We start from the raw sequence: 23748 nt of genomic DNA, 5'->3' as shown, positions 1-23748 counted from the left end.
CTTGAGGAATCAAAGAGTTCTGGGTGTGCGGGCTGTTTGGGACGTTGCTTGTAACCTGGTATTGCATAAGTGTGTTGCTTGTTTGGAGAGTCTTCGTCTTTGAACTACCATGGCCAGCGTGAATAAGAATCTGCGGGTAAGTGTAGTGGCTTTATGTTAACCTAAGTAGTTAGGCAACCTAATAACCATATGGTTATAATTTCATAGGTGTTTCTAGAGGAAATGTTGCAATGCTTTGATTTAGAATACTTGATAGAGGCTCCACCATTGTCTGTCCTTCTGCCATAAAATCCATGACAACAGTCCCGTCATTACAGCTCATTGTAGCTCATTGTACAGCGGTGAAAGCCCATTTTAAGTCATTTTATGGAGAAACCCCATTGCGACTAGAACGTGCGTCTCTCATAAGGCACGGAGACTCATTCAGAACATGCACCACCATGCCCCATTGCCGATTGTTCTCGGGGGTGACATTAATAGCAGAGTAGATCATTTTCTATGAATGATATATATACACACACACACACACACACACACACACACACACACACACACACACACACACACACACACACACACACACACAGAGAGTGTCTGGCTGTGACACAGCTCTCATGTGGTTGGGTCACAGGGTATATGGGTTGTAATTGGGGTACTCTGGTGTTCAGTGAGACATTGTCTGACATTCTTTCAAGTGGAACAATGCAGCTACTGTGCTTTTTTTAAAACTACATTTCAGTCATCAATGCATTTCCGGACTGTGGCGAGCTTCTCTAGACGCCTTGAGCTTCCGGAAAAGGCAAAGGCTTGTAGCTGTGGCAGAAATCTCTCACGATTTCTCATTGACCACACTGTCTGTGATACAAGGACATGCTCGTCTGTATTTTGGACCTGTCTAGTCACATCTCGATGTCAACTTGTGGTGTTCGATGATCTGCTAGGTTGTCTGGGCTTCAGGCACATGCCAGCATCACTGGAGAGCTACAGCAGCATACAACTGTCTAGGGTTGCGGAAACCACATCTGATGCCTGATTAGCCAAATACCCTTTTACAGATCATTTTGGGATTGCGCCTTTACCTCATTGACAGACTCCTTCCTGCAGTGTGTGTGACTTGAGCACATTTCTTTGTGTGTACGCTTTGCGTGTGTGTGCGTGCGACATACTTGTGTGTGTGCCCTATACGGATGCCTTGTACTTTAATATGGAAAGGTCACTTGCGTTCTGATACACCGAGACTGCGACAGTGAGTCTGCTCTTTTCATCTCGTCATTCTAGCAATCTCTCTACATCTCCATTCCCTGTTCTTGAGAGAGGGAGGTGATCATCTCTCACAGAAAATAGCACTGTTCCCTGAGATGCATCCCAACCCTGACTCCCGTGGCGCATCTTCCTTAGTGCTTTCTGTCCTATCTTGTAGAAGTGGACAATCATTCTGGTTGGTTTTTCCCTGGGCTGCAGAGTGCCATACAGGCAGTGTGATGGATGTGTGAGGACCTGCAGGGGGATAGATTGATGTGTATGTAGATAATGACTCCAGCAGCCAGTGGTATACTGTAGACAGACGGGTAATGCAGTGTCGGCATGCATCTCTGCTAGCAGACATGAGTTGTGTTACACATATCTGTGTGTGTTATTTTTTTACCACAATCCACACGTTAGTTACGCTGCTTTCCTTTCTCCTGCCAGACCGTCATTAGATTGTGTGTGTTAATGAAGTTACTCCTGTGTTACTGTTGTTTTGAGTAGTGGTGAGAACACCACACACACACACACACACACACACACACACACACACGCACTCTGGTGTAGACTGAATTAGGTCAGCACACACACGAACATCATACCAAAGTCGTCATTGGTGTCCCTGACCCAGCAAGCACACTGGGTCTATTAAGGTTCAGAGATATGATAGGAATCTGGAGAGGTTCAATCGTGCAGGCCTTCAGCGCTATGCCTCCCTGATATTAAACGCCTGGCCACACTGAAACAATACTAATATTATCACAGGCTGTTCTTCACACACACANCACACACACACACACACACACACACACACACACACACACACACACACACACACACACACACACACACACACACACAGCACTGACCATACATATATGCTCATACACTTTAAGAGGGAGACACAGTTTTACACAGTACATAGGAGGTATTCAAGTAAGAGAGTGGGGGCTGTGTGTGTGTGCGTGCACATGGGTGATTCTGAAGGAGAGAGACCCAGAGGGACCCTACAAGCCAGCCTCGCCGCCTGCTCCAATGCGGAGAATGTGAATCAGCCATGGCACACACATTCTGTGAGGCATCCGAGCAAGCGGTCATCTACTGTTACAACAGGCGGCAGTAGGACATTACCTCATTTTTGCCTGCATAGGTCTTTTATACCTCCAGTGCGCATGCCGGTCACAAGTGGTTGTGGTGGTTTGCAGATGTGGGTGGGCATCTATTTTAATAAGTCCATTGAGAATAGACAGCATCAAAAATAAATCCATTACTAATTAGTTTAGGCAGGTCCTGAGAAGCAGAAGACTAATAAAATGTATTTTCAAAATAATAGACTAGCATATTTCGAGTTTAATTAGGCCTAGGTTACTGGTCTGTGCAGCCATGTCTGCGCCATCCATTAAATCAATAGTTAATTTTGTTCATTAAACAGACAAGACACACCTACCCGATCACAGTCAACACACAGCCTATATTTTATAGTAAGAATATAACGGAATATAACAGAATAAAATACAAATAAATATATTTACAGCACCAGTCAAAGTTTGGACACACCTACTCATTAAAGGGTTTTTCTTTACTTTTAGTATTTTCTATATAGAAGAATAATAGTGAAGACATCAACTATGAAATAACACATATGGAATCATGTAGTAACCAAAAAAGTGTTAAACAAATAAAAATATGTTTTATATTTGAGATTCTTGAAAGTATCCACCTTTGCCTTAATTGCAGCTTTCACACTCTTGGCATTCTCTCAACCAGCTTCACCTGGAATGCTTTCCCTACAGTCCTGAAGGAGTTCCCACATATGCTGAGCACTTGTTGGCTGCTGTTCCTTCATTCTGCGGTCCAACTCATCCCAAACCATCTCAATTGAGTTTAGGTCGGCCTTATTGTGGAGGCCAGGTCATCTGATGCAGCACTCCATCAATCATCTTCTTGGTCAAATAGCCCTTATACAGCCTGGCGGTGTGTTGGGTCATTGTCGTCTTGAAAACAAATGATAGTCCCACTTAGCGCAAACCAGATGGGATGGCGTATCGCTGCAGAATGCTGTGGTAGTCATGCTGGTTAAGAATGCCTTGAATTCTAAATAAATCACTGACGGGGTCACCAGCAAAGCACTCCACACCATCACACCTCCTTTTCAATGCTTCACGGTGGGAAACACACATGCGGAGATCATCAGTTCACCTACTCTGCATCACACAGAGACACTGTGGTTGGAACCAAAAATCTCCAATTTGGACTAAAGGACAGATTTCAACCGGTCTAATGTCCATTGCTTGTGTTTCTAGGCCCAATCAAGTCTCTTCTTATTATTATTGGTGTCCTTTAGTAGTGGATTATTTGCTGCAATTTGATCATGAAGGCCTGATTCATGCAGTCTCCTCTGAACAGTTGATGTTGAGATGTCTGTTACTTGAATTTTGTGAAGCATTTATTTGGGCTGCAATTTCTGAGGCTGGTAACTCTAATGAACTTATCCTCTGCAGCACAGGTAACTCTGGGTCTTCCTTTCCTGTGATGGTCCTCATGAGAGCCAGTTTCATCATAGCGCTTGATGGTTTTTGCAACTGCACTTGAAGAAACTTCATGCCTTAAAGTAATGAAGGACTGTCGTTTCTCTTTGCTTATTTGAGCTGTTCTTACCAATAATATGGACTTGTTCTTTTACCAAATAGGGCTATCTTCTGTATACCACCCCTACCTTGTCACAACACAACTGATTGGCTCAAACGCATTAAGGAGGAAAGAAAATCAACAAATTAAATTAACAAGGCACACCTGTTAATTGAAATGCATTCTAGGTGACTACCTCATGAAGTTGGTTGAGAGAATGCAAAGAGTGTGCAAAGCTGTCGTCAAGGCAAAGGGTGGCTACTTTGAACAATCTCAAAGATATTTTGATTTGTTTAACACTTTTTTTTGGTTACTACATGATTTGATATGTGTTATTTCATAGTTTTGATGTCTTCACTATTATTCTACAATGTAGAAAATAGTCAACATAAAGAAAAACCCTTGAAATGAGTAGCTGTGTCCATACTTTTGACTGGTACTGTATAATGGATTTATTGTGATGGTGTATATTACATTTATTTATTTGATATTAAATTTAGATGTTCGAACGGCGCACATCAGCAGCTTGTATGCGGTTTGTATGCATTGTGACCTAGAGATGCTAAATGTGTTAATTAACTGTGGATTACCATGAGACCGGCAGTCTTTTGCATGAAAATAACCAGCTGAGAAAATGTCATGACCACCACAGGCCTAGGCAGAACTTTACCGAAATTATTACTCGGACATTTGGCAGCAATAAAAGTTTAGACTTTGATACCAGCAATACCTTTCAGATATAAAAAGAAGGCGTGAAAAAGTTGGATGTATGGTTAAGTTGGCGGAAAAGGGGATAAGAGACTCGCATGACCCAATTTATTTTCTCTCTCTCTCTCTATCTTCACAAGCACACATGCACACAAAAAGAGACGCAGACACTGACAGACCGACAAATGTGTTTGTATGCATGCCTTCAAGTTTGCATGTGTATTTTCTGCAAGGATGTGAAATGTGTAATTGAGAGATGAGTAGGAAAAAGAGGACAAAAGAGGAGACTGATTGGTTTGCAAGTGCAGACACACACACACACACACACACACACACACACACACACACACACACACACACACACACACACACACACACACACACACACTTAAGAGTGTGGGCCATTAGTAACTCGAGAAGTTCCTGAGTGCCCTGAAGTGGCACGGAGCTCATTTTGCAACTATATACTTTGGCAATATTTGACCTAAAACACTGATGTGAATGTTGACCTTTTATTAGTGATGGATACAGTTATATCTTACATATTTTCTTTTTTTGTTACTGGAAGTAGTGTTAACTAGCGCTAGTCTGCTGTACATGCCCCAACACTCCGGTATTTTTCATCCTAGAGTTTGTTCTGCATCTTGTTTTTAAAGGTGCGCTATGCAGAAATCACTCAGCCATTTACTGGTTGCTTAAATTCTAATAGTTTGCCTAGTTTGTGACATAACAATCAAGTATAATGTAGAGAATCATTGTACCATCTAAACTGCTGTGAAATATTTTCCCCGTAACATAACCAAAAATGTTGTATTTTCAGCTGTTTTGATGCTGGTGTAAAAAAATAAATAAAAGTAAGACGCAAAAACGAAACTTAAGAACGGAAAGCATAGAAATAGTGCACATAGAACAGATCAGAAGTTTTGAGATTATGCTGCGGGACTTAGAGGTAATTTGTGGTTTAGTACGGTACCCTGTGTCACCACTTCATTGCTCCAGACCACCACAAGGGGGAGTTAGAGCACTGATTATGCTTTTGGGTCCAAAGGCGGAGAGCCATATCGATTGCAAAATAGTTGTGAAGAGATTTTCGATGGCACGTGGTTTATGTATTGACACGCAATTTTCCGTTCCTCCTGAACAATAGTGTAAGAATTGCTATTCCTCTGTCCTGCACGCACACCCCCAAAAAATACACTTATTTTTTTGTTTCTACTTGATCAGAACAAGCTGTAACAGGACTGTAGCATGTTATTTATTAAAACTGTTGTTACACTAAGGTTTTTATTCTAAGAGAAACTAAAATGACTGGGACCTGGATGCCATGTACAGTATTATAGTCTCTAAAAGGAAAAATATTACCACCGTTTCCTACGTGTGTCACTTAACTTTCATAATGCATCCTTACTTACAAAGTTATTATTATTATTCTCACGGCGCACATCTGTAAATCCCAAACTCTAAAAGTAATTGGAAAGGTAGATGCTGTGTTTTTATTTACAGTAGTGATGGACAGCTGAAGGCATTTTGAAAACAGGTTTTCTTCATAGCCTGTAGGTGTGAAAATCCCCCAATTTGCAATGTATTCGATGCTTAAGTACTCTAAAGTGTTACAGTGCCTTGCAAAAGTATTCATCCTCCTTGGTGTTTTTTCCTATTTTGTTGCATTACAACCTGCAATTTAAATTTATTTTTATATGGATTTCATGTAATGGACATACACACAATAGGCCAAACTGGTGAAGTGAAATAAAAATAAAAAAAATTTAAAAATGGAAAAGTGGTGCGTGCATATGTATTCACCCCCATTGCTATGAAGCCGCTAAATAAGATCTGGTGCAACCAATTACCGTCACATAATTAGTTAGATTGCACACAGGTGGACTTTATTTAAGTGTCACATGATCTCAGTGTATATATACACCAGTTCTGAAAGGCCCCAGAGTCTGCAACACCACTAAGCAAGGGGCACCATGAATATCAAGGATCTCTCTTATAAAACAATATCCAAAACTTTGAACATCCAGCGGCGCACCATTAAATCTATTATTAAAAAATGGAAAGAATATGGCACCACAACAAATCTGCCTAGAGAGGGCCTTCCACCAAAACTCACGGACCAGGCAAGGAGGGCATTAATCAGAGAGGCAACAAAGAGACCAAAGATAACCCTGAAGGAGCTGCAAAGCTCCACAGCGGAGATTGGAGTATCTGTCCATAGGACCACTATAAGCCGTATACTACACAGAGCTGGGCTTTACGGAAGAGTGGCCAGAAAAAAGCCATTGCTTCAAGAAAGAAATTAGCAAACATGTTTGGTGTTCGCCAAAAGGCATGTGGGAGACTCCCTAAACATATGGAAGAAGGTACTCTGGTCAGATGAGACTAAAATTGAGCTTTTTGGCTATCAAGGAAAGTGCTATGTCTGGTGCAAACCCAACACCTCTCATCACCCCAAGAACACCATCCCCGCAGTGAAGCATGGTGGTGGCAGCATCATGCTGTGGGGATGTCTTTCATCGGCAGGGACTGGGAAACTGGTCAGAATTGAAGAAATGATGGATGGATGAAACCTGTTTCAGTCATCCAGAGATTTGAGACTGGGACGGCGGTTCACCTTCCAGCAGGACAATGACCCTAAGCATACTGCTAAAGCAACACTCGAGTGGTTTAAGGGGAAACATTTATATGTCTTGGAATGGCCTAGTCAAAGCCCAGACCTCAGTCCAATTGAGAATCTGTGGTATGACTAAAAGATTGCTGTACACCAGCGGAACCCATCCAACTTGAAAGAGCTGGAGCAGTTTTGCCTTGAAGAATGGGCAAAAATCCCAGTGGCTAGATGTGCCAAGCTTATAGAGACACCCCAAGATACTGGCAGCTGTAATTGCTGCAAAAGATCGCTCTACAAAGTATTGATTTGAGGGGGGGTGAATAGTTATGCACGCTCAAGCTTTCTGTTTATTTTGTCTAGACCACCTTTACTTCACACACAGAGATGCGTACAAAGCTCTCCCTCGCCCTCCATTTGGCAAATCTGACCATAATTCAATCCTCCTGATACCTGCTTACAAGCAAAAATTAAAGCAGGAAGCACCAGTGAATCGGTCAATAAAACAGAGGTCAGATGAAGCAGATGCTAAGCTACAGGACTGTTCCGGGATTCTTCCTATGGCATTGGGGAGTACACCACATCAGTCATTGGCTTGATCAATAAGTGGATCGATGACGTCATCCACACAGAGACCGTACGTACATACCCCAAGCAGAAGCCATGGATTACAGGCAACATCGACACTGAGCTAAAGGCTGGAGCTGCCACTTTCAAGGAGCAGGACTCTAACCGGGAAGCTTATAAGAAATCCCGCTTTGCCCTCCAATGAACCATCAAACAGGCAAAGCATCAATACAGTACAGATCAAATCATATTACACGGGCTCCGATGCTCGTGGGATGTGACAGGGCTTGCAAACCATTAGACTACAAAGGGAAGCACAGCCGAGAGCTGCACAGTGACATGAGCCTACCAGACGAGCTAAACTACTTCTAAGCTCGCTTCGAGGCAAAGAACACTGAGACTGTTCCGGACAACTGTGTGATCACGCTCTCCGCAGCCGATGTGAGTTAGACCTTTAAACGGTCAAGATTCACAAGGCCGCAAGGCCAGACCAATTACCAGGATGTGTACTGCGAGCATGTGCTGACCAACTGGCAAGTGTCTTCACTGACCTTTTCAACCTCTCCCTGTCTGAGTCTGTAATACCAACATGTTTCAAGCAGACCACCATAGGCCCTGTGTCCAAGAACACTGTGGTAACCTTCCTAAATGACTACCGACCCATAGCACTCACGTCTGTGGCCATGAATTGCTTTGAAAGGCTGGTCATGGCTCACATCAACACCATTATCCCAGAAACCCTAGACCCACTCCAATTTGCATACTGCCCTAACAGATCCACAGATGATGCAATCTCTATTTCACTCCACACTGCCCTTTCCCACCTGGACAAAAGGAAACACCTACAGTGGGGGAGAACAAGTATTTGATACACTGCCGATTTTGCAGGTTTTCCTACTTACAAAGCATGTAGAGGTCTGTCATTTTTATCATAGGTACACTTCAACTATGAGAGACGGAATCTAAAACAAAAATCCAGAAAATCACATTGTATGATTTTTAAATAATTAATTTGCATTTTATTGCATGACATAAGGATTTGATCACCTACCAACCAGTAGAATTCCGGCTCTCACAGACCTGTTAGTTTTTCTTTAAGAAGCCCTCCTGTTCTCCACTCATTACCTGTATTAACTGCACCTGTTGAACTCGTTACCTGTATAAAAGACACCTGTCCACACACACAATCAAACAGATTCCAACCTCTCCACATGGCCCAGACCAGAGAGCTGTGTAAGGACATCAGGGATAAAATTGTAGACCTGCACAGGCTGGGATGGCTACAGGACAATAGGCAAGCAGCTTGGTGAGAAGGAAACAACTGTTGGCGCAATTATTAGAAATGGAAGAAGTTCAAGATGACGGTCAATTACACCTCGGTCTGGGGCCATGCAAGTTTCACCTCGTGGGGCATCAATGATCATGAGGAAGGTGAGGGATCAGCCCAGAACTACACGGCAGGACCTGGTCAATGACCTGAAGAGAGCTGGGACCACAGTCTCAAAGAAAACCATTGTAACACACTACGCCGTCATGATTAAATCCTGCAGCGCACGCAAGGTCCCCCTGCTTAAGCCAGTGCATGTCCAGGCCCGTCTGAAGTTTGCCAATGACCATCTGGATGATCCAGAGGAGGAATGGGAGAAGGTCATGTGGTCTGATGAGACAAAAAATAGAGCTTTTTGGTCTAACTCCACTCGCCGTGTTTGAGGAAGAAGAATTATGAGTACAACCCCAAGAACACCATCCCAACCGTGAGCATGGAGGTGGAAACATCATTCTTTGGGGATGCTTTTCTGCAAAGGGACAGGACGACTGCACCGTATTGAGGGAGGATGGATGGGGCCATGTATCGCGAGATCTTGGCCAACAACCTCCTTCCCTCAGTAAGAGCATTGAAGATGGGTCGTGGCTGGGTCTTCCAGCATGACAACGACACGAAGCACACAGCCATGGCAACTAAGGAGGGGCTCCGTAAGAAGCATCTCAAGGTCCTGGAGTGGCCTAGCCAGTCTCCAGACCTGAACATAGGAAATCTTTGGAGGGAGCTGAAACTCCGTATTGCCCAGCGACAGCCCGAACCTGAAGGACATGGAGAAGATCTGTAGGGAGGAGTGGGCCAAAATCCCTGCTGCAGTGTGTGCAAACCTAGTCAAGAACTACAGGAACGTTATGATCTCTGTAAATACCAAATATTAAGTTCTGCTTTCTGATGTATCAATACTTATGTCATGCAATAAAATGCAAATGATTACTAAATCATACAATGTGATTTTCTGGATTTTTGTTTTAGATTCCGTCTCTCTATCAAGTTTGACGTGTACTCATGATAAAAATTACAGACCTCTACATGCTTTGTAAGTAGGAAAACCTGCAAAATCGGCAGTGTATCAAATACTTGTTCTCCCCACTGTATGTGAGAATGCTATTCATTGACTACAGCTAGGCGTTCAACACCATAGCTTATTGATGAGCTTTTAGGGAACTAAGGACCCTGGGACTAAACACCTTCCTCTGCAACTGGATCCTGGACTTGACGGACTGCCTGATGGGCTGCCCCCAGGCGGTAAGGGTAGGTAACAATACATCTGCCATGCTGATCCTCAACACGGGCCCCTCAGGGGTGCGCGCTCAGTCCCCTCCTGTACTCCCTGTTCACTCATGACTGCACGGCCAGGCATGACTCCAACACCATCATTAAGTTTGCCGATGACACAACAGTGGTAGGCCTGATCACCGTCAACGACGAGACAGCCTATAGGGAGGAGGTCAGAGACCTGGCCGTGTGGTGCCAGGACAACAACCTCTCCCTCAACGTGATCAAGACTAAGGAGATGATTGTGGAATACAGGAAAAGGAGGACCGAGCACGCCCCCATGCTCCACTACAGTCCTGTCGATGAGAATGTTGAGAGCTTCAAGTTCCTTGGTGTTCACATCACCAACACACTAACATGGTCCAAGCACACCAAGACAGTTGTGGAGGGAACAACATAACCTATTCCCCCACAGCCCACTGAAAATATTTGGCATGGGTCCTCAGATCCTCAAAAGGTTCTACAGCTGCACCAGTATCCTGAGTATCCTGACTTGTTGCATCAATGCCTGGTATGGCAACTGCTCGGCCTCTGACCGCAAGGGAGCTAAAGAGAGTAGTGCGTATGGCCCAGTACATCACTGGGCCAAGCTTCCTGCCATCCAGGACCTCTATACCAGGCGGTGTCAGAGGAAGGCCCTAAAAATTGTCAGACGCCAGCCACCCTAGTCATAGAATGCAAGCTGTACTGGAGTGCCTAGGTCCAAGAGGCTTCGAAACAGCTTCTACACCCAAGCCATAAGACTCCTGAACATCTAATCAAATGGCTACCCAGACTATTTGCATTGCCCCCCCCTTTTACACCGCTGTTATTATCTATGCATAGTCACTTTAATAATTCTACCTACATGTACATATTACCTCAATTACCTTGACTAACCGATACCCCCGCACATTGACTCTGCACTGGTACCCCCTGTATAATGTCTCGCTATTGTTATTTTACTGCTGCTCTTTAACTACTTGTTACTTTTATTTCTTTATCTTATTCATGTTTTTTAAACTGCATTGTTGGTTAGGGGCTTGTAAGTAAGCATTTCACTAAGGTCTACACCTGTTGTATTCGGCGCATGTGACTAATAAAATTCGATTTGGTTTGACATGCAACTCTTCATCGTCCAGCTGCTGTTGGTGTGAAAATCCCCCAATTTGGCCCTAACAGTTCATCAACGTCTTTATGCTTTCATTAATAAAATAACGAGAAAAAAGACATTTGAAAATGCAGATGTTTATTTAAACTAGATTTTAGTTGCACTTACCCCCCAGCTCCACGACCACGGGTAAAACCTTGCGGAGATGATAATTTCTATTTGTTGCATTGTTGTATCGTCAATTTATCAAGCCAAAACGTCTTGATGGCCTTCAGCAGTTCATCTTTGCTTGTACCGTAGACTTGGCAGAGTTACGGGTTAATGTTTTCAGTTGATGCCAAAGAAGTTCGATCGGGTTTAATTCAGGAGACCGATACATGTAGAGATGAAAAAAATATTTTTAGATATACTGTAGGCCTACCGCAGGTGTTGTCTTTTTTAATTTGTTTATATTTATTTTACTACATAAAGGTCTTCTTACTCTGCTGGCGTCTTGACCCAGTTTATGCCCTCATTTGCAATGCAAACCCGGGCGGCAGTGTGTTTTGGTTCATTGTCTACATTTGGAGAAGAATAAAAGACATTTAGCCTAACAGCCAACATTGGGTACAATACTAGAAATATACATGTAAATAGGCCTGAACGTAACAAAATATTGCTATAATCCTACCTTGAAAGAAACGATGTAGTCCCAGAAACACCTCTCTGACAATAGGGTCCAGCATATCTCTTGATGATTTCTTCCTCAAAGAAATCTCGAGCGATGATACCTGAAAAAGGAGACAACATTGAATTATTGTTCAACACATAGCAGTCCGTGAGGTGTAGGCTACAATATTTTATGTAGCTTTTGCTTTGTAAATAGCTAAACTTACCACTTACCAAATATGGGCCTGGTACCTGGTGAGAAATTGCCCCCCACACATGGAGTTTAAGGGGATGCTTGGGACTCGGCTTGCTTGATCTTCTTCCTTTTTTTTCTGTAGCAATTTTGAGCAAATTGCTCAAGGGCCACGGTTGATTCATCTGTGAAGATGACATCATTGACTGTCTTGCCAGCTTTGATCTGGGCCTGCAGGACGCAAAGTTCTTTGTTAGTCGGACGAATCATTGGGTCGAAACTACAGAATAGTACAAAACAAGAGAACACACTCATGGTTAATGCTCTGAAAAAATTATATATAATGTCTTACTGAGCATTTCCATAAGTCCACGCAAGTTTCTTCAACTGTCTTCTGACTGTGATTAGAGCGATGTGAATGTTGTGCTGTGATGCCAGCAGATTACAGATGGCCTTTGCCGAGTGCTCTTCATCCTTTAGTGAGTCGATCTCTTGAATAGTCTTGCTGGAAATGGAAGACAATGTAAAAATGTGCAGCATACAGTAAATACCAGCAGTGAATTTATTTTAACATTATTTTTGGCATTATTAGGCCTACTTTACAGTATTGTAGCCTACTGTACCTGTTCATTTCCCCTGTCTTTTGCGTTCGGCGTAACACAGGCATCTGATGATAGTGTTTGCGAATAGCACTGCCCGTGACAAATAACCAAGTCTCCCAGTATTTTTGAAATGTCTCCAGTAGATTTTCCATTCCTCCTGAAAGCCCTAATCTGCTCACTTAAATGAATAGAGATCCTGGTCGTGGTGCTACGTTGTTGTTACAGCATAATCAAAGTGAGCACATCCGACCGTAATTGGGAGTGCCATAGGGCGGCCCAGCGTCATCCTGGGTAGGCCGTCATTGTAAATAAGAATTTGTTCTTAACTGACTTGCCTAGTTAAATAAAACAAATATTTAAATGCTGTAGTCTTCAAATCTGGTGGATAAGTTGTCCCTTAGCTGCTTGATGAAGTCTTCCATCACCTCTGTGACAATGCTGCGACCTGGTCCCTCTGCCTGTCATTTCTTCAGTGTGCTGAAGTGCGGTAGCCTTCCCGATGACAAGTCCACAACTGTGTCCCTCTTCCTTGTAACTGCAGATTTAACCCGTTTAAGTGACAGAATATGTCCGTAAAACAAGCTGTGTGCAGCTTGCAGTTAACGATTCAATGTTTCTGCGTCGGGCCTCTATATGGGGCGGGAATACCACTGAAAGTTCTGTGCTTAGATTCATAATTAGTCTGAGATTTGAATTATTTGCAAACAGCGATATTTTCATTGCAAATAAGACACACACTGGCTTGGCATTGGGAAAAGATGGAGAGGTGAACGCATATTTCTCTGTACATTCTTCTCTGAAACTTCGATTTTCATTATTCCACCTTGCTCCTTGATACTTTTTAAGAGCGACATTTTATCTTGATATCAAGCAAATTGTTCTGAACAAATGTTGATGTTAAAAAAAGTAGTGTAGTCTACAGTAGGCTACGTAGACCTGTTTTTCCCCATCAATCAACGCACAGAGAAACAGACAAAAATAATAATTGAATAGAGACCTAGTGATTTTATGAGCGTAATCAGATAGTAAATTCAGTGACAACAAGATCATTTTTATGTACTAATATGTGTTAAACATGTTCAATTTGTAGTGTAGGCAAATTTAATTGCGCTAATATTATATACTTATTATGTTCTGGCCCGCTGTCATCCAGTTGTTTATAATATGATTTGAAGCAATACTCTACCCGGTCAACTATTTCAGCACTGTTTCGCGCTGTTCTGAGACGAGCATGGCGACTGGTCTTGGTAAATCAATGAGATTTTTATTTTCACTGAATCTCAATTTGGGTATTGGTTAGACTACAATTAGGTGTGGAAATGGCCACATTGTACAGAGCCATATTTTCCTAACGGTTTCGTTTTTCATTTTTCTTGAAATCGAAACACCGTAATATTAATCAAATTAAGATACATTTAAAAAAAATCCCATATACTATTTTCTTACAAAAAAAGGTTTTCAATTCTCTAGTATAGCCAATGTTACAAGAAGTCAAATGCAAAGATGCCCTCTGGTGGTCAAACTTGCACTAACTAGCATTAATGGCAACAATGGCTGACAATTAAGTAACGTGCCATAGAATTCTGCGGCAGCCCGCAAGTTGTGCAGCAGTATGACGGAACTTTTACAGGAAGAACTAATGTATCTATAACATTTCTTTGTGAAATTGGTTGGGTTTTCAGCACTTATTTCCCTGCGTGATCAAAACACGTTTTCTGGTGCTTGCACGTGTCTCTCTACAGCAGACATATAGTGAGCAATATTAAATCGCATTAAAATCGCAGTAAGTATTGTGACGTCCCTGGCAATTCCCAGCCCTATCTATTATCTTAATGGGCATTCACTAAAATAAATCACTTAAATTCGGATTTTTACCCAGCAGGCTGAGGGTGTGCCTCTGACTATGTTAAAATCAGAGGTAGAGCTCTGAGCTCACTGGTCCTGCTGCTGCTGGCTCATAGATATGATGATGAACGCTAACCCTAAGGGCCAGTTAGGCTGGCTCATCTGATTGGACCGGATTTCCTCATCCAGATTCCAACACAGAGAAAAGTGTTGTTCAAGAGGTTACAAAGACCTGTCTTAACAGTGTCTCTCTCTTCTCCAACCAGCCGTTAGCTTTCAGGAAAGTCCAGCTAATCAGCTAACGAGCCAGCGCTCTGAACATGTGTAGTAGTCAAATCAAATAACAACATTTTATTTGTCACATGCGCCGCATACAACAGGTGTAGACTTCACCGTGAAATGCTTACTTACGAGCCCTTTCCCAACTATGCAAAGTTAAAAAGTATGAGAATTTGCAAATAAAAATAGAAAATAGTAACACAATAGATAACAAGGCTAAATACAAGGAGTACCGCTACCAAATCAATGTGCAGGGGTACGATGTAGTTGAGGTAATATGTAGGGGTAAAAGTGACTAGGAAATCAAGATTGGATAATACACACAGTAACAGCAGCATACACTACATGACCAAAAGTATTGTCTAACATCTCATTCCAAAATCATGGACATTAGTATATGGAGTTGGTTCCCCCCTTTGCTGCTATAACAGCTTCCACTCTTCTGGGAAGGCTTTCCACTAGATGTTGGGACATTGCTGCTGTGACTTGCTTCCGACAACATCCGATGAAATTGCAGAGCGCCAAATTCAAATTAAATTACTATAAATATTTAACTTTCATAAAATCACAAGTGCAATACATCAAAAATAAAGCTTATCTTGTTGTTAATCCAGCCGCTGTGTCAGATTTCAAAAAGACTTTACGGCGAAAGCATACCATGCGATTATCTGAGGACAGCACTCGGCACACAAAACATTACAAACAGTAACCAGCCAAGTAGAGGAGTAACAAAAGTCAAAAATAGCGATAAAATGAATCACTTACCTTTTGATCTTCATATGGTTGCACTCACAAGACTCCCAGTTACCCAATAAATGTTTGTTTTGTTCGATAAAGTCCCTCTTTATATCCAAAAACCTCAATTTTGTTGGTGCGTTTTGTTCAGTAATCCATTGGAACAAAGCGTGGTCACAGCAGACAGACAAAATCAAAAAAGTACCATAATAGTTTTTAGAAACATGTCAAACGATGTTTATAATCAATCCTCAGGTTGTTTTTGTCATAAATAATCGATCATATTTCAACCGGACAATAGCTTCGTCAATAGAAAAGGAAAAACAAGAAAGGCGCACTCCTGGTCACACGCAGGACTCATGTAATGAACTTTCCACTGTCCTCTCATTGAAAGTGGCGTTTCTCTCTCATTTTTCAGAGTAAAATCCTGGAACAATGCCTAAAGACTGGCCACATGTAGTGGAAGCCATAGGGATCGTGAACTGGGTCAAAAAGTCTTTGTATGGTGGATAGGCTTTCAATGGAAAAACAGCCATTTCAAAATAATAGCATTTCCTGGATGGATTTTCCTCAGGAAAATCTCTGGTTGCACAGGTGGCATGCTGGTAAAAATGGGGGTTTTGCCTGTTCTGTTATACTAACAGACACTATTTAACACTTTAGAATGTTTTCTATCCAAATCTACCAATTATATGCATATCCTAGCTTCTGGGCCTGAGTAGCAGGCAGTTTACTTTGGACACGCTTTTCATCCAAAATTCCGAATGCTGCCCCCTATCCCCAAAAACCTTTTAAGCCACGAGTATTAATGAGGTTGGGCACACAGTTGGGGTTCCAATTCATCCCAAAGCTGTTCGATGGGGTTGAGGTCAGGGCTCTGTGCAGGCCAATCAAGTTCTTCCACACCACACATCTCAACAAATCATTTCTGTATGGACTTCTCTTTGTGCATGGTGGCATTGTCATGCTGAAACAGGAAAGGGCCTTCCCCAAACTGTTGCCACAAAGTTGGAACCACAGAATCATCTAGAATGTCATTGTATGCTGTGGCATTAACATTTCCCTTCACTGGAACTAAGGGGCCTAGCCCGAACCATGAAAAACGGCCCCAGACCATTATTTATCCTCCACCAAACTTTACAGTTGGCACTATGCATTCGGGTAGGTAGCGTTCTCCTGGGATCTGCCAAACCCAGATTCGTCTGTCAGATTAATCACTCCAGAGAACGCGTTTCCACTGCTCCAGAGTCCAATGGCCGCGAGCTTTACACCACACCAGCTGACGCTTGGGATTGCGCATGGTGATCTTAGGCTTGTGTGTAGCTGCCATGGAAACCCATTTCATGAAGCTCCAGACGAACAGTTCTTGTGCTGACGTTGCTTCCAGAGTCCGTTTGTAACTCAGTACTGAGGACCACTGATTTCTATGCGCTTCAGCGTTCGGCGGTCCCGTTCTGTGAACTTGTGTGGCCTACCACTTTGCGTCTAGGCCGCTGACACTAACACTGACCAACATTACACTGACCAATATTACACTGACACTGACTAATATTACACTGACACTGACACTGACCAACATTACACTGACACTGACCAATATTACACTAACCAACATTACACTGACTAATATTACACTGACACTGACTAATATTACACTGACACTGACTAATATTACACTGACACTGACTAATATTACACTGACACTGACCAACATTACACTGACACTGACCAACATTACACTGACACTGACCAACATTACACTGACACTGACCAATATTACACTGACACTGACCAATATTACACTGACACTGACCAATATTACACTGACACTGACCAATATTACACTGACACTGACCAATCTGACACTGACACTGACCAATCTGACACTGACAAACATTACGTCTAAGCCGCTGTTGTTCCTCGACGTTTCCACTTCACAATAACAGCACTTACAGTTGACCAGGGCAGCTCTAGCAGGGCAGAAATTTGACGAACTGACTGGTTGGAAAGTTGGCAGGTCTTCAGTAAGGGCCATTCTACTGCCAATGTTTGTTTATGGAGATTGTGTACTCAATGGGCGTGTGTGTATGTTGGAGTGTAAGTATGTGTGGGTAGAGTCCAGTGAGTGTGCATAGTCAGCGCAAGAGTTGGTGCAAAAAGGGTAAATACAAATAGTCCAGGTAGAGTGGCGCAGCGTTCTAAGGCACTGCATCGCAGTGCTTGAGGCATTACTACAGACCCGGGTTCGATCTCAGGCTGTGTTACAGCCGACCGTGACCGGGAGACCCATGAGGTAGCACACAATTGGCCAAGCGACGTCCAGGTTAGGGGATGGTTTGGGATTTCATTGTCCCATCGCACTCTAGCGACTCCTTGTAGCGGGCTGTGCGCCTGCAAGCTGACTTCGGGCGCCTGCAAGCTGACTTCGGGCGCCTGTACGCTGACTTCGGGCGCCTGCACGCTGACTTCGGGCGCCAGAGTTGCAGCGATGGGACAGGACTGTAACTACCAATTGGGGAGAAAAAGGGGTAAAAAGTACAACAGGAGATTGAAGCTTTCGACCCCCTCCACTACAGCTCTGTGGATGGGCGCGTGCTCGGCCCTCCGTTTCCTGTAGTCCACGACCAGCTCCTTTGTCTTGCTGATGTTGAGGGAGAAGTTGTCGATCTGGAACCACACTGCCAGGTCACTGAACACATCCTTATAAGCTGTCTCATCGTCGTCGGTGATCAGCCCAGACAATCGTTGTGTCATCAGAAAACGCAATGATTGTGTTGGAGTTGTGTGTGTGTGTGTAGCCATGCAGTCATGTGTGAACAGGGATTACAGAAAGAGACTGAGCACGCACCCCCAAAGGAGCCCCTGTGTTGAGCGTGCAGATTAGTTGTTTCCTACCCTCACCACCTGGGGGGCGGCCCATAAGTCCAGGATCCAGTTGGAGAGGGAGATGTTCTGTCCCAAGGTCCTGAGCTTTGTCATGAGCTTGGAGGGCACAATGGCGTTGAACGCTGAGCTGCAGTTAATGAACAGCATTGTCACATAGGTGTTCCTCTTATCCAGGTGGGAGAAGGCAGTGTGGAGTGCATTAGAGAGAGCATCATCTGTGGATCTGTTGGGCCGGCATGTGAATTGGAGTAGGTCAGGGGTGTCTGGGATGTATTGATTAGAGGTCGACCGATTAATCGGAATGGCCGATTTTCAAGTTTTCATAATCAGAAATCGGTATTTTTATATATATATATATATATATATACTGCTCAAAAAAATAAAGGGAACACTTAAACAACACAATGTAACTCCAAGTCAATCACACTTCTGTTGAAATCAAACTGTCCACTTAGGAAGCAACACTGATTGACAATAAATTTCACATGCTGTTGTGCAAATGGAATAGACAACAGGTGGAAATTATAGGCAATTAGCAAGACACCCCCATAAGGGATGGTTCTGCAGGTGGTGACCACAGACCACTTCTCAGTTCCTATGCTTCCTGGCTGATGTTTTGGTCACTTTTGAATGCTGGCGTGCTTTCACTCTAGTGGTAGCATGAGACGGAGTCTACAACCCACACAAGTGCTCAGGTAGTGCAGCTCATCCAGGATGGCACATCAATGCGAGCTGTGGCAAGAAGGTTTGCTGTGTCTGTCAGCGTAGTGTCCAGAGCATGGAGGCGCTACAGGAGACAGGCCAGTACATAGGAGACGTGGAGGAGGCCGTAGGAGGGCAACAACCAGCAGCAGGACCGCTACCTCCGCCTTTGAGCAGGAGGAGCACTGGCAGAGCCCTGCAAAATGACCTCCAGCAGGCCACAAATGTGCTGTGTCTGCTCAAACGGTCAAGAAACAGACTCCATGAGGGTGGTATAAGGGCCCGACGTCCACAGGTGAGGGTTGTGCTTACAGCCCAACACCGTGCAGGACATTTGGCATTTGCCAGAGAACACCAAGATTGGCAAATTCGCCACTGGCGCCCTGTGCTCTTCACAGATGAAAGCAGGTTCACACTGAGCACGTGACAGACGTGACAGAGTCTGGAGACGCCGTGGAGAACGTTCTGCTGCCTGCAACATCCCGCAGATGACCGGTTTGGCGGTGGGTCAGTCATGGTGTGGGGTGGCATTTCTTTGGGGGCCGCACAGCCCTCCATGTCTCGCCAGAGGTAGCCTGACTGCCATTAGGTACCGAGTGAGATCCTCAAGCACCCTTGTGAGACCATATGCTGGTGCGGTTGGCCCTGGGTTCCTCCTAATGCAAGACAATGCTAGACCTCATGTGGCTGGAGTGTGTCAGCAGTTCCTGCAAGAGGAAGGCATTGATGCTATGGACTGGCCCGCCCGTTCCCCAGACCTGATTCCAATTGAGCACATCTGGGACATCATGTCCACTCCATCCACAACGCCACGTTGCACCACAGACTGTCCAGGAGTTGGCGATGCTTTAGTCCAGGTCTGGGGAGATGCCTCAGGAGACCATCCGCCACCTCATCAGGAGCATGCCCAGGCGTTGTAGGGAGTCATACAGGCACGTGGAGGCCACACACACTACTGAGGCCTCATTTTGACTTGTTTTAAGGACATTACATCAAAGTTGGATCAGCCTGTAGTGTGGTTCTCACTTTAATTTTGAGTGTGACTCCAAATCCAGACCTCCATGGGTTGATAAATTTGATTTCCATTGATAATTTGTGTGATTTGTTGTCAGCACATTCAACTATGTAAAGAAAAAGTATTTAATAAGAATATTTCATTCATTCCGATCTAGGATGTGTTATTTTAGTGTTCCCTTTATTTTGTTCCCTTTATCCCTTTATTTTTTGGCAGTGTGTATATATATATATATATATATATATATATATATATATATATATTATATATATATATACACACTGCTCAAAAAAAATATATATATATAATATATTTTTTTTTTACACCTTTATTTAATCTTTATTTAACTGGCAAGTCAGTTAAGAACACATTCTTATTTTCAATGACGGCCTAGGAACGGTGGGGTTAACTGCCTCGTTCAGGGGCAGAACAACAGATTTTTACCTTGTCAGCTCGGGGGATTCAATCTTGCACCTTTACAGTAAACTAGTCCATCGCTCTAACCACTGATTACATTGCACTCCACGAGGAGCCTGCCTGTTACGCAAATGCAGTAGAAGCCAAGGTAAGTTGCTAGCTAGCATTAAACTTATCTTATAAAAAACAATCAATCATATCACTAGTTAACTACACATGGTTGATGATATTACTAGTTTATCTAGAGTGTCCTGCGTTGCATATAATCGATGCGGTGCATATCGTTGCTCCAATGTGTACCTAACCATAAACATCAATGCCTTTCTTAAAATCAATACACAGAAGTATATATTTTTAAACCTGCATATTTAGCTAAAAGTATACCAGGTTAGCAGGCAATATTAACCAGGTGAAATTGTGTCACTTCTCTTGCGTTCATTGCACGCAGTCAGTGTATATGCAACAGTTTGGGCCGCCTAATTTGCCAGAATTTTACGTAATTATGACATAACATTGAAGGTTGTGCAATGTAACAGGAATATTTAGACTTATGGATGCCACCCGTTAGATAAAATACGGAACGGTTCCGTATTTCACTGAAAGAATAAACGTTTTGTTTTCGAGATGATAGTTTCCGTATTCGACCATATTGATGACCTAATGCTCGTATTTCTGTGTGTTATTATGTTATAACTAAGTCTATGATTTGATAGAGCAGTCTGAGTGAGCGATGCGTAGGCACCAGCAGGCTCGTAAGCATTCATTAAAACAGCACTTTCCTGTGTTTTGCCAGAAGCTCTTCGATGTGCTTCAAGCTATCACTCCCGAGATTAGGCTGGTGTAACTGATGTGAATGGCTAGCTAGTTAGCGGGGTGAGCGTTAATAGCGTTTCAAACGTCACTCGCTCTGAGCTTGGAGTAGTTATTCCTTGCTCTGCATGGGTAACGCTGTTTCGAGGTGGCTGTTGTCGTTGTGTTCCTGGTTCGAGCCCAGGTAGGAGCGAGGAGAGTTTGATGGAAGCTATACTGTTACACTGGCAATACTAAAGTGCCTATAAGAACATCCAATAGTCAAAGGTTAATGAATACAAATGGTATAGAGAGAAATAGTCCTATAATTCCTAAAATAACTACAACTTAAACTTCTTACCTGGGAATATTGAAGACTCATGTTAAAAGGAACACCAGCTTTTCATATGTTCTCATGTTCTGAGCAAGGACTTAAACGTTAGCTTTCTTACATGGCACATATTGCACTTTTACTTTCTTCTCCAACACTTTGTTTTTGCATTATTTAAACCAAATTGAACATGTTTCATTATTTATTTGAGGCTAAATTGATTTTATTTATGTATTATATAAAGTTAAATGAAGTGTTCATTCAGTATTGTTGTAATTGTCATTATTACAAATACATTTTTAAAAATCGGCCGATTTAATCTATCAGCTTTTTTTGGTCCTCCAATAATCGGTATCGGCATTGAAAAAGCATTATCGGTCGACCTCTAGTATTGATATGAGCAATGACCAGCATTTCAAAGCATTTCATGGCTACAGATGTGAGTACTACGGGGAAATAGTCATTTAGACTGGTAACCTTGGCGGTCTTGGGCACAGGGGCTATGGTGGTCTGCTATGTAGGTGTTACAGACTGGGTCAGGGAAAGGTTGACAATGTCAGTGAAGAATATTGTGAATTTTTCAGTACATATGTGGCAATTATTTATTTTAGAAGGAGTCAGCAAAACGAGGACTCTATATATGTGCTCTAGGTCATTGGACACCATTAAATATGCACCTGATGGTTATTCTTGTAACTGTTATGGCCAACTGTGGTTACACCTCTTGGGTCTTTTCCAGAACAGGGGTTTCCCTTTCAGTGGAGTCAGCAGGATGACATGTATTGGTTAATCCTGTAGAGTGCCAAGGTCTGTTGCTATGGTCTTACATGCATGAAACTATTTCTATGACTCTACAGGTTGCATGTCCTATTACCAAGGCAAATGCCAAAGGTGATGACCCATTAAGATTACTATGAGTATGACGTAAGGAGGACAAATGTATTAGAAGTCTGTGCCAAGACGAAGGCAGTTGTATTCATGATCCAGCTCTGCTTTTATTATGAAGTAATAAAAAGTCTATTTCAACTCACATGCTCCGGTATTTGTGAAATATGATTGACCAAATATTTCCACGACAAGAACTGGTCAGTGCATGCTCTGAGTACGCGTGCTAGTGATTTGTCTGGTCCCGTGGCCTTGTGAATGTTGACCTGTATAAAGGTCTTTGTTACATCGGCTATGGAGAACGAGATGCCACAGTTGTCCAGAACAGCTGGTGCTCTCGTGCTTGGTTTAGTGTTGCTTGCATCGAAGCAAGCATAGAAGGTATTTAGTTAGTCTGGTAGGCTCACGGCACTTGGCAGCTCGCGGCTGCGTTTCCTTTTGTAATCTGTGATAGTTTGCAAACCCTGCAACATCCGACGAGTGTCGGAGCCGGCGTAATAGGATTTGATCTTAGTCCTGTATTGATGCTTTGCCTGTTTGATGGCTCTTCGGAGGTCATAGCAGGATTTCTTATAGGAGTCCACATAGTGTCCCACTCCTTTAGTGGCAGCTCTAGCCTTTAGCTCACTGCAGATGTTGCCTGTAATCCATGCCTTCTGGTTGGGATATGTACGTATGATCACCGTGGGGACGACGTCGTCGATGCACTTGTTAATGAAAACATTGACTGATGTGGTAAACACCTCATTGTTATTGGAAGAGACACACCCCTCCACCTTAACCTTATCTGACACTGCCGTACGGTTTTGCTAATGCATAGGAAAACCAGCTAGATGTAAATTATCCATGTCCTTGTTCAGCCACGATTCTGAGAAACAAGATTTTACAGTTATTCAGATCCCATTGGTTGGATAGTCTCGAACGGAGCTCGTCCAGTTTGTTCTCCAGTGACTCTACGTTCGCCAAAAGAACGGAA

At 43.1% G+C, this 23748-nt stretch overlaps 1 protein-coding gene across 3 annotated transcripts in view; it reads left to right on the top strand.

Annotated features, from left to right (window-relative positions):
* The window catches only part of LOC111957904 (rhotekin), a 91065-nt gene that overhangs the window by 31261 nt on the left and 36056 nt on the right, over positions 1-23748 (top strand). Inside the window, exon 1 of one of the 3 annotated variants that reach the window (XM_023978997.2) lies at positions 39-136. The exons of the other annotated variants lie outside the window; for them this stretch is intronic. Within the exon in view, the coding sequence (XP_023834765.1) occupies positions 110-136 (27 nt within the window). The 5' untranslated portion in view covers positions 39-109. Of the gene's footprint in view, positions 1-38; positions 137-23748 lie in introns of those variants that run through there. 3 annotated transcript variants of the gene reach the window in all.

This window comes from Salvelinus sp. IW2-2015, linkage group LG33 (assembly GCF_002910315.2).
Source record: "Salvelinus sp. IW2-2015 linkage group LG33, ASM291031v2, whole genome shotgun sequence".
In the NCBI taxonomy this organism is placed as follows: domain Eukaryota; kingdom Metazoa; phylum Chordata; class Actinopteri; order Salmoniformes; family Salmonidae; genus Salvelinus; species Salvelinus sp. IW2-2015.
The sequence above is the reverse complement of the archived record's forward strand: the minus strand, read 5'-3'. Positions and strand labels throughout refer to the sequence as shown.